The 12,865-nt window shown below is 36.4% G+C and overlaps 1 protein-coding gene across 1 annotated transcript in view; it reads left to right on the forward strand.

Annotated features, from left to right (window-relative positions):
- LOC149529624 (cryptochrome-1-like) overlaps window positions 1-12,286 on the forward strand; it is a 113,498-nt gene extending 101,212 nt beyond the window's left edge. The window contains exons 3-5 of the mRNA XM_089811541.1: window positions 9,930-10,636; window positions 10,753-11,535; window positions 11,843-12,286. Coding sequence (XP_089667667.1) covers window positions 9,930-10,636; window positions 10,753-11,535; window positions 11,843-11,932 — 1,580 coding nt within the window. The 3' untranslated portion in view covers window positions 11,933-12,286. The remainder of the gene's footprint in view (window positions 1-9,929; window positions 10,637-10,752; window positions 11,536-11,842) is intronic.
- The last annotated feature ends 579 nt before the right edge of the window (window positions 12,287-12,865 follow it).

Genomic DNA, 12,865 nt, shown 5'->3' on the forward strand with positions numbered 1-12,865 from the left:
ATTGTCAGGATCTTGAAGCATAGTTACTCTTAGTTGTTGATAGGGATTACCTTCTAGAGTGGGGTAGCACCTGTTATGAGACATTGTTAGGGATAGAGGAGGTAGTTGAGCTCACCCAGGAGCTTGAGGTGTCTGTGGACTATCTTCAGTATACTCAGTTGGCTCTTCAAGAGTCAGAGTCACAGTTGGATAAGGTTACCGTGGTGTTAGGTGGGTACAGTCAACACCAACCTCAGACTTTGTTTAGTTACATATTGTGGTTGGTGGTGAGTTTGCTTCTATGGTTAGGGATGATGGATGTGATAATGTGGCTGGTACATTCAACCAGCATATGGGTGCAGTAGGTACAAAGGAGGTGAGAGCATTAGTGGAGATGAGCTCTCATGGTGATTTTCTTCCTTATGCTGGAAGCGGATCTATTTCTTCATTTCATAAAGCTGGTACTATTGGACAGTTGGCAATGCCACATTTTCAGAGGGATCAATTGTGGGTTGCAGGGGAGCAGGTTAATGCTTCCACATATAATTTCTACTGCACAAAGTCTTTCATGGAGTATCTTTTGGAGAGTTCGAATGTGCGCGAGGATTCATATAATTTCTGAGGGTACTCTCATCCGAGGCTCTTGTGCTATTTAGAGGTTGGTGGGAAAGATTGTAGAGACTCTGTTTGCTATGCTTCCCCACAGGGATTTTGAGGTTGGGTTTGCTGTGAGGATTGCCCAGGATCCTACCCGACCGGCAATTTGGAGTCAGAGATTGGAGCCATCGTCTGATTCCCAGATTGATATTGGTGAGTCCTTGATAGAGATTGGGAGTTTTTATCGACACTACATTGTAAGGAACGCTCATCATTGTTCTTTTGACCCACAAGTAGAGGATTTAATTTCACGTCAGTGTGGGTTGGCTCCAGTTTCATACCATCTATTATGGGACGGGTTAGCACCATCTTTTGCGAATGGGATCAACAGCTACAAGTTAGACGACTTGTAGGATCCACACACCTAGGACACTTTATTAGTGGTTGGAGTTGATGATAGTGATTCGAGTACCTATGGTTATCATTTCCATAGTGCAGTTGGGTGTGTCAGATAGATGGGGACTTAGGTGTGGACAAAGTTGGTATTTCAGTTGGGTTGAGTTTCGATGAGTTATTGCCTTCATCAGTGCCTAGGGTAAGTTTTTAGATAATACTGATGGTGATGTTTGCTATTTGGGTGTTGGTGCTATAGGAGTTGCTTGTACACAACATGAATAGTACGCAGTTCTACCCATGGGATCTAGGTGGACTGTGATGTTTATTTTGATTTTCAATAGCCTATGGTGTGTTTTGGCTCCATTTGAGGGACTTACTATTTATAGTAAGTCAAACTGTTGGTTCCAATGAACTCAGTTGAGTTAGAGGAGTTAGGTGATGCTCTTAGTTTTTATTTCAGCGTTCTGGTTTGGGCTCCAAGAATCTTGAAGGGAACCTCTATTTATAGTAAGTTACCTCGTCAGGTTCATTCGTCGTCTGTCATCATTATGATCACTTTGGTGTTGTCAGATTTTGATTCTGATGCTTCTTCAGTTGTTTTCGCAAGTTGGGTGAATTATTATTATGATTCATCTAATATGCTGAGGTTGCTATTTTTGTTGGTATTGTTTGTTGGTCACCTTAGTATCATAGCTCGTTGGAACCATGACCAAAAGTTTTAAATCGTGGGAACAATAAACAGTGGTGTTGCGTGTGAAAGTATTAAGTTATGGTGGAAAAGGTCAATTTTTGGAGCCAAAAGTAATTAATAAATTATATTAATGCCACTGTTATACTCTAATGTTGTGGAGAAGAGGCTTCTTAAATGGAGTTTTGGTTTTATCTTATTTTGCTTTGTCGTCTTTGTGATGTTTCCTGAAGTTCTCATTTTATGTGCCCTTGCTGATGAATAAGGGTTTGACTTTGAGTTTATCTTGCAATTTGTTGCTGAGGTAAAACAAATTATAATTGCTTCTCTATTGTATCTATTGTTATTGAGAAGTTGATTGAGCAAGTGCTGAAGACTAGATTTTGGAGAACGAATTGAAGGCTGAATTATTAATTTTATGCTTCTACGTCCTGGCTGGGAGTTCAATCTAAGTGTTAGAGGGCTATCATTTCACTATAGGGCAGCAGTTTATCAATTGCAAGGTCATGTTCACCCAAGGAGGGTTTGTGTAACATTTTTGAAGGGCCGTGTTACAATTTTCAAGAGCTGCGTTCAATTTATATGGCCCGATATATATATATATATATATATATATATATATATATATATATATATATATATATATATATATATATATATATATATATATAAAATTTGGGCTGCTGTAGATTCACATTGGACTTCAAATTAAAAGTCAAAGCCAATCTATATTTCTAGGTTCTTGGCAGTTTAATATAATCGCTGCTACTGTTTGATTGAAACATTGTTGATAATGAATTAAAGTTGTAGCAAATTCTTTATCTTTAATAATTATATAATTGCACAATTCGTAGGGCAGAATTATGAATTAATGTTGGCATTCATACAAATTTCTTAGTATTAAATTGATCTGAAATTGTAAGTGCCCAATTGCATTCTCTAGTGTAATTTCGAAAATCAGATAATTAAATTTGCAACAATAATAGTAAAGACTACCAACTGTTTGACGAATTGTTAGACTATTGATTAGTAATGGAAAATTGATGATTGTTAAGGATACAACGAATCCACGATGAACTCGGGCGGACCTGGGGCAGTAGGATCCTAAATGTGAAATAAAAACAACTTTAAAGAGTGTTGTTTTTATTTTTTATTTTTATGTAACTCTAAAAGGAACCTAATAAAAAACATTTCACTCATCTAATCTCTCATGTTGAGGAGGAGGATGATTATATATCAGCATCTAGGACTAGTGGAACCAATTTGGGTTCCAATGATGAGGATCTAGATACAGTTGCAGCCGGTGATGGAGACGTTGATCCCTCATTTTTTGATGATCCGTTTGACCCTTGAAGGGCATTTGATACTATGATCATTGATAAACTACTAAACACTTGTCATTTATCATTATGTTTCAAACTTCATTATTTGATGAACTAGTCTATGTTTTGCAATTTAGTAATTCATTGTATGATTTTATTTACAGTCATGAAGATAGATTAATGAGTGAGTATTTACTTTTTATCTTTGACATTTGACATTGATCAATGATCAAGCAACAATTATTCATATTGTGAAATGACTTTTTTTTGCAGCTATGCATGTTCCTCTTGTACACACACACACACACACACACACATATATGTATACACAAGCACACTCATGAACCCACCCACGAACTCAAATGGGATTTTTTTTTGTGCAAACCCACGAACCTGAATCCGTCCCCGGACCTGAATCAACAACTTACATATATATATATATATATATAGAAAGGCCATATATATGCATGATCCATTTCTGCCAAGGGTAGATAGTCACTCGGTAGATACTATGCTATTAGCCAGAATGAGGTTTAGTTTCATAGGCTGTGCCTTTGTAATGAAATATTTTTGCACAATAGAAGAAATAATATAAAATATTATATAAATACTTGATAATAATTGAGAGTAATAGGTCACTTCGAGGGGCAACCTCCAAATATCTCCAATGAGAACACACTTTAGAATATGATCCTGAAATAAGACTCACAACCTCCTATATATACCTAGTTATGCTTAGGCTGAATAGACACAACCCTACATAACACCTAGGCCGACCTACCTACCTAAATAATAATATAATAATGATAACATAACTTAATTAAAGATTAAGATAGCCACAAGTTGACTATTCATAATCCTATATACACCAATATTAAGGGCGTAGCATGCCCCTTCTTTTGAAAGAAGCATTGTGCTTAATGCTAACCAAGTGGATTCTTTGGAACAAACTCCTCATCCCCCCATCTGGCCTCTTCAACTAGTAAGTTCTTCCATTGGATGAGATATTGGGCAAGGGTTCTATTCCTCAACTTCTTTGTGCGTGTTTGGAGAATGCACTCTGGTTCCAAAATTATTCTTCCTTCTTCACCAAGCTCTGGTAGTACTGTTTGAGTAGGAATATTCTGCTCAATTACCTTCTTCAAACAAGAAATATGAAAAATTGGATGTATCTTTGTTGTTGGTGGAAACTCTAGCTCGTAGGCAACACTACCAATCTTTTGCATGATTTGGTATGGTCCATAATATCTTGGAGACAACTTATTATTCTTTTTGTTGTTGCTTCATGGAGGTTTGTTTATAAGGCTGCAATCTCAAGAAGACCCAATACCCAACTTCAAAATTTCTTTAACTACAATGTTGGCTCGCTTGTTGTTTCATTTGATTTTGTGCCATAGCTAAATTCTCCTTGAGTCCTGAAAGTACCTCTTGTTGATGAAGCAAGTGGTCCTCTACTGCTTGAACTCTTGGTGACACCTTTAATGATGATGTGATGGAAGGAGGATGATATTCATAAAGTGCCAAAAATGGAGACATTTTTGATGAGCTATGAAAAGAAATATTATACCACCATTTTGCAAGAGGTAGCCAATCTACCCATTGAGATTAATTCTCTGAAGTGAAACAATGTAGATATCCTTCCAAATATTTATTAACAACCTCAATTTGCCCATCTGATTGAGGATGGTATGAAGAACTATGAGCCAATTGAGTACCCGAACATGTGAATAAATCTTTCCGAAAGTGACTGGTAAAGATAGGATCACAATTACTAACAATAACCTTAGGTGTACCATGTAGCATTTGGTTCTAAAAGGATGTGATAATGCAATGAAATGTGCATATTTAGTGAGGAGATCAACTACTACCATGACGACATTATGACCTTTAGATTTGGGAAGCCCTGTGAGGAAGTCCATGGATACCTCTTCCCAATGTTGGCAAGGAATAGATAATGGCTGCAAGAGACCTGGTGTCTTAACTGTCTCCCCCTTATTTCTTTGACAAACCAAACATTCGGCCACAAATTTTTGAACATCACCTTTTAGCCCTTCTCCAAAAAAATCTTGCTTGATCTGATGATGTCTTCAAAAAATCCTAAATGACCACCAATTGGAGACTCATGTAGTTTTGTGAGAATCTTGAGTTTAAGAGTGGAATTTTTGCAGAGATACAACTACTCTTTATACCAAAGAATATCCCCCTTTAAACAAAACTTATTTGAATTACTAGGGTCACTTTTTACTTGTTGGATGAGATTACTTGTTGCAACATCATTTTGCCTCTTTGCTTTGGCTTCTTTCACCCAATTTGCTTGTAATATTAAAAGGGCACACAATAAGGCTTCATCTTTTTCATTCTTCCTGGAAAGTGCATCGGCCACAATATTTTCCTTCCCTTTCTTGTATACAATTTCAAAGTCATATCCCAACATCTTAGTGACCCATTTTTGTTGCTCTTCCAAAGATAATCTTTGTTCCAAAAAATATTTTAGGCTATCATGATTTGTCTTAACCTTGAAATGTCGACCCATTAAATAAGGCCTCCATGTTTTAACTGCCTGAAGGATTGCTAGCATTTCCTTCTCATAAATAGGTTTGAGCTGATTTTTACCTTTTAATTGACGAATCTCAAAAGCAATTGGTCGACCTTCTTGCATGAGAACTGCTCCTATCCCATTTCTAGAAGCATCACATACCACAATGAATTCCTTGGTGGAGTCCAAAGTGGCAAGCATTGGAGTTGTACACATAGCCTTCTTCAATTGCTCAAATGTTACATTAGCAGATTCATTCCAATGAAAAAAATCCTTTTTCAATAGAGTGGTGAGGGGTGCTGCCATATGACCATAATTCTTCACAAATCTTCTATAGTACCCTATCAATCCCAAGAAACCCATCAGCTTCTTAATGGTTTTTGGAATAGGCCATTCTATTATAGCCTTAATTTTGTTAGGGTCCACCTTTACTCCTTCATGTGAAACTATGTGTCCCAAATACTCCACCTACTTAAGACCAAAAGCACACTTGGATGGCTTAGCATAGAGTTGATGATCTTCAAGTAATTGTAATGCTTGATCTACATGCTGCAAATTAATATATCATCAAAAAACACTAACAGAAATTTTCTCAAGAACTTTTTAAAAATGGAATTCATCAAACTTTGAAATGTAGATGGTGCATTGGTAATACCGTATGACATCACCAAACATTCATAATGACCCTCATGAGTTTGAAATGCTGTCTTACAAATATCTTCCTCAATTCGAATTTGGTGATACCTCGATCTAAGATCTAACTTGGTAAAATACATAGCTCCATTTAATTCATCTAGCAAATCATCAATGACTCGAATAGGAAACTTATCTTTAATGGTGTGCGTGTTGAGCACTCTATAATCTGGACACATGCACCAAGTTTCATCCTTCTTACGCACCATTACCTTAGGTGAGGATTAAGCACTTTGGCTATGCCTGATAATTCCTGCCTCTAGCATTTCCTCAACAATTTTTTCTTTCTCACTTTTTTGTATGTGTGGGTACCTATAAGGCCTTATGTTTGGTGGCTAGCTCCCTAGAACTAGTTGTATGGCATGGTCATGGTCCCTCTTAAGGGAAAGTCCTTTAGGCATATCTCCAAGAATCACTAAGTGACGATCAATTATTGCTTGTAAATCTGGATGAGTAAGAGCATTAGATTGAGAGACTTCTAATGAACCTAACTAGGCCACAAATCCATCCACTCCTTTCTTAAGAAACTTTTGCATTTGATGATAGCTTACCATCTGTGGGGATTTTGCCTTCAATCCCCTTAGCTCCACTACCTTTCCTTTTGACTGAAATCTCATGAATAGTTCTTGGAAGTTCATCTCAATTGTTCCCAATGTAGTAAGCCATCGTACTCCCAAAACAATATTTGCCGCACCCATGGATATTGCATACATTGGGGTATCAAGTTGATAACCTCCAATGGATAATTTGATGCTATGACACTTCCCTAAACAACTAATTGTGCCCCCATCTGCAATCAAAACCTGAAACTCTGGGGTTGGATATATCAAATAATTTAGAAAAGTTGCCAACTTTTTGTTGATGAAATTATGAGTACTGCCTGAGTCGATCAATGCTGTTACTTTTTGCTTATTTAAGAAACCCACTATCTTGAGAGTTTGTGGTGCACTGAAACTTGAAAGTGCATGGCAAGAAATGATGGGTTGAGAATCATTTGATTCCTCACCTAACTCTCTATCCTCTCTAACATGGGTTTATCCTCTTCTTCCTCACTTGGACCTTCAATATAGAACAATTTCTTTTCACTACATTTATGTCCTCGACTATGTTTTCTATCACAATTGAAACACAACCCTTTTGCTCTTTTCTCCTCAATTTGTTGTGGAGTCAACCTAGTAGGTTGAGGAAGAGGTGTTGAATCTCTTGTCACATTAGCCCCTTGCTTTCTACTTCTAGGAATCAAGAACTTCTCTACCCAGCATGCCAATATAAAAGACTCATTTATTGAGCTAGGACTAAACATGCGTACCTCATGTTGAATGTGATCCTTGAGACCACCCAAGAATAAATCATTCAAGTTCTCCTTTGTAATTGTATCCACTCTTAAGGATAGATTTTGGAATTTTTGAATATAATCCTTAATTGATCCTATTTGTTGAAGCTTAGCAAGTTGGCTAAAAAAGTTTTCTGTCACACTATTGTTATATTGTGCTTGGAGTTCTTCTGTAAAAATTGACCATGATATGGTGAGACCCTTTTTCCTCCTATGAGTACAAAGCCAACGATACCAAATGAATTGAATTGGTTCTATATATAAGGAAGCCATCATGACATTTTGTCCATATGGGGTTTGATGTACAAAAAAATTCTCCATTTGATTTATCCATGTTAGAAGATCATTGCCATCAAATTTGCACATATCCACCTTTGGAAAAAAATTCCTAGATCCCATAGGAGTATTAAAATTTGTGTCATTATTAGTCGACTTGAAGGTTTCACCTTGATTGCTTGAGAGCTCTTTCTTTGTTTCATTCATATAGGTGCTTAACATGCTTCGTATATCTGATATATCTCCTTGTAGGTCACTCATATTCCTCATAACCTCTTCCTTGAACTTACTTAGTTCCTCATTGGGATTAATATCCTTTGTTGTTTCCCAATCTTGATTAGAGGATTTCATTGGTGTGGTAGTATTCTTTTTGCCTCTTGTTGGAGGCCCCATCATGATGGAAACCAATTTTTTTGAAATAAATCACACAAATGAAATATAAATTCTCTGATTTATTTATTTATTTTTTACTGTAACTTACTAGGGCCGAGATACCCTTACTCGGAAAAAATCCAAAAAATTAGCGAATTTGCTGCCTTGAGAGCGAATTTTTCTAATTTTGCAATGTCTTGCTTATTTTTTCTTCAATTTTTCGAAGCTTTGAAATTTAGGCTCCTCTACTATGCATTCAAAACCCCAATACAAGTTATACTCCAATTTGGCAGGATGTGAGAGATACTATGATCTCAATTAAATGTGTAGAAATAGTAATTCTGCAATAATTTGCTCGAATTCCTCTGAATTTTGGACTATAGCTTCTTTAATATGTGGTCTTCAAAAACCCTTTAAAAATCTTTGAAAAATTTGCTAAAATCTGAAATTTATGCTCTTCCTAGAATCGCCCAAATGTTGATAAAAAATCTTGCCTCTATGGTGCCAAGATCATATTCTGATACCACTTGTAATGAAATAACGTGCACAATAGAATAAATAATATAAAATATTATATAAATACTTGATAATAATTGAGAGTAACAGGTAACTTCGAGGGGGCAACCTCCAAATATCTCTAATGAGAACACACTTCAGAATATGATCTTGAAATACGACTCACAACCTCCTAAATATACCTAATTATGCGTAGGCTGAATAGACACAACCCTACATAACACCTAGGCCGACCTACCTACCTAAATAATAATATAATAATGATAACATAACTTAATTAAGGATTAAGATGGCCACAAGTTGACTATTCATAACCCTATATACACCAATATTAAGGGCGTAGCAGCCTTTAGCCTGTTATGTTTTGATGATTGAGATTTTTGATACATGTTTGAGACATTTTGTTTTGGATCATATTTATATTGACTGACCATGGTTTTGATGTTTGACACTATTGTTATAATGTTTTTATACTGATTTATACTGCTGCTATTATCATTTATGTTGTTATATTGACTGACCATGGTTTTGATGTTTGACACTATTGTTATAATGTTTTTATACTGATTTATACTGCTGCTATTATCATTTTCATTTATGTTGTTATACTAATGTTGTAACTCGTGAATAGATGATTTATCCTCTATTTATCTATAAATCTTAATATATTTTATAAAATTCACATACACATTTTATAAATTTATATCTCGCCATCCCCTGCAGTCCCCTCTTTTTGGTTCTTTAGGAAACATCCTGGAAACATGTTTTCTGCCATCGCCTAGACTCTGTCCCCAAAACACTGTGGCACATAGCTTTTGAATAAAATGGGAGAAGACCTCGGAAGGTTTGATACCATGTGAAATTATGACAAAGATGCATGCTTAATGTACAAAGCTAGAAAGAGTATAAAAATGAAAAACAAAGATATTCATTATTGCTCCCAAAGACCTCTTTTGGTATTTTATAGATAGAAAGGCTTGAACAAAAGATTCTCCACTAAATGCATCTAGGGCACTTCAGACACACTGTCTAGCACCTTACACATACATGCTTGACATCAAACATCTTCTGCTGATATAATTCATAATGGTCACCTAATATATCTACAGAATACAAATGTTATCTTCTTTTCAAATTTTTTTTCAGAAACACTTTCTTTTTCCTTAGTGCCTGTTTGATATTCTATTCTTGTTCCACATGCTGACATGCTTATCAAATCAGGTATAGTTTTGGGTTGTAGAGCAGAAGAGCTACCCCTTGAACAGGAAAGTGAAATATCAAGCAATGCACTTCTACATAAAGGATGGTCTCCAGGATGGAGTAATGCAGATAAAGCATTGGACGAATTCCTTGTTGGACCTTTACTGAATTATGAAAAGAACAGTAAGAGTGCGAATGGTCCCAACACTTCGCATCTGTCCCCGCACTTGCACTTTGGAGAATTAAGTGTAAGGAAGGTGTTCCATTACGTGCGGAGGAAACAACTCCTTTGGGCAAAAGATGGCAAAGAAAATGGACGAGAGAGTGTGGACTATTTTCTTAGGGCAATTGGTTTGAGAGAGTATTCACGATATCTGTGTTTCAACTTTCCATTTACACATGAAAGGTCATTGCTTCATAATTTAAGATTCTTTCCTTGGAGACAAGATGAAGGCTATTTTAAAGCTTGGAGACAAGGCCGCACTGGTTATCCTTTGGTAGATGCAGGCATGCGTGAACTTTGGGCTACTGGATGGATACATAATCGAATCAGGGTGGTTGTTTCTAGTTTTTGTGTGAAATTTCTTCAACTTCCATGGACATGGGGGATGAAATATTTCTGGGATACATTATTGGATGCAGATATAGAATCTGATGTTCTTGGATGGCAGTACATCTCTGGTAGCTTACCTGATGGTCATGAATTGGATCGCATGGATTGCCCTCAGGTGCATAAGACCAACACTCAAGCTTATTAGTCTCAGCAGTGAAAAAATTTAGTTTATGCGGAAAAGGTTATTCAAAGATTACTATGATCACAAACTTGATGTTTTGTGTGTTACAGGTACAGGGTTACATGTTTGATCCTGATGGAAATTATACACGTCAATGGTTGCCTGAACTGGCAAGGATGCCGACAGAGTGGATTCATCATCCCTGGAATGCTCCTGCAGACATTCTTAAGGCTGCTGGGGTTGAGTTAGGATCAAACTATCCAAGACCAATTGTGGAGATAGCATCTGCTCGAGAACGTTTGCAACAGGCTTTGACACAGATGTGGGAGTTAGATGCCAATGCGAGGGCTCCGCTGGCTGATATAACAGAAGGATTAGAAGATACAATAGAAGTTAGAGGTACAGGGGGTCCGTTACATGAAAGGATGGTTGTCCCTAGAGTAGTTGTAAAGAGGCAGAGATCATCATCCTGTAGCTCATGGCAAGATCAACGAGTTCCAAGTATTGTGAGACAAGATGATTCTTCTCAAATTAACAAATCAGAAAGAAATCAACTAATTTCTCATCAAGGATCACAACATGTTTGTGCTACAGATATAGAAGCTTCTACAAACATGCATAACTGTGGTAGCTTGGATAGACCTTCAGAGGTCGTCATTTCTGAACATCACACTATTCCAAGTGCAGACAATGATTTACAGTCTACAGCAGAGTCATCATCTGTTAGAAAAACGAACAGTAATAGTAATCAATCTGGCTTTGCACCTCTATCATCTGGATCATTGATTGGTGATTCTTTGCAAATATCAGCAGAGGGGCTTGCATCTGCTGATGTTTTTGGCAAGAAAATGTCCAAGCAATTATTCAATGTTAATTTCTTGGCTGAAACCAAGGTAGTACAACTTGAGTTCCATTTCGTAGTCTAAGCAGGTTGTTTTTTACTATAGGGTTTTCATAGTCACCTATTCTGATATTGCATTCTGTAGACAGTACTAGTGAATTGTTGTTTTCTGATATGTTTTTTACTATAGGGTTTTCATAGTCACCGATTCTGATATTGCATTCGGTAGACAGTACTAGTGAATTGTTGTTTTCTAATATGTTTTAGCTATAATTGAAGGTTGGATCTTCTTTATTTTTAAAATATGAACAAAGAATCATGCACTATATTAATATCGGTCGAAACTGCTTTTTATGCAGCTTATTGAAGGGGATGAGATGCCAATTAGGCAATCAAAAGTTAGAGAAACAAAAAGGCAATGTCACAGCAAAGTTTTGAGAGAGAAATGATATGCCAGTTCCCTTGAATGATGAGGGTTTTAAATTATAAGAGGACAACATGGCCTGAACATTAAATTGCATTAGCGCTTGTCTCTCATGGCTTGTAAGGAAGCTCTCATCACTGTAGATTCTCTCTTCTTAGTTTCCTTTCACTTCTATTTGTTGTACAGTATCTGAGATAAGCCTTGAGGTGATAAGCATTTGATTGAGCGGCAACCTTTATGTGCCTTGCCTATATGCTATAAAGATTCAAGAATAATAAAGTCTCGAGGGGATTTCTGAGCTTGTAAGTAGTAACTTAACACATAGATAGAAGCAGGATTCCTCAGCTGCAATTAATAATTTTTACTTCTTTACTACCCATCTTTCTTGCTTTTACATGTTGAGTGCTGTTTTAAACTAGTTTTACATTTATCTTCTTTCTGTATTCATCTTTCCTCTACTCTGCATCAAACTGTTTAATGAAAGTTCAACATTCTTGGAAAGCATGCACCAATCTGTTGAGTGTAACCTGTAATTATTATTTATCCTTTTACCTGTCTTAACTGACACCATTAACTTGTTTATTGCCAAATCACTAATATAATGATATTCTTTGATTTTTGTACATAGATTGGCTTTCCCACTATATAGTGATCAGGGGGAACACTTCTGATTGGTCGATCAAGGATTACTCATGGTAATTAGTTATTTATGCACAAATCACAGATGAACCAGCAAGTGCGCATGTGAGGCTTTCTAGCAATTGCATAAACTTCAATGAATATTTTCCTTATATACTGATGATTTTCCATTGCTTACATATTTCTTCTGCTCTTTTCTCCAAAATATGAAATTTTGTTCCTTGGGCATCTCTCTCTCTCACTTTCCCCTTTATTCTGAAGGTTCTTATTCAACAAAAGGTGCAATTCTCTGTTTTTCTATCAACCTTCAGATTTTTCA

The sequence above is a fragment of the Cupressus sempervirens genome, chromosome 11 (assembly GCF_028749045.1).
Source record: "Cupressus sempervirens isolate cs-2001-9-10 chromosome 11, ASM2874904v1, whole genome shotgun sequence".
Taxonomy (NCBI): domain Eukaryota; kingdom Viridiplantae; phylum Streptophyta; class Pinopsida; order Cupressales; family Cupressaceae; genus Cupressus; species Cupressus sempervirens.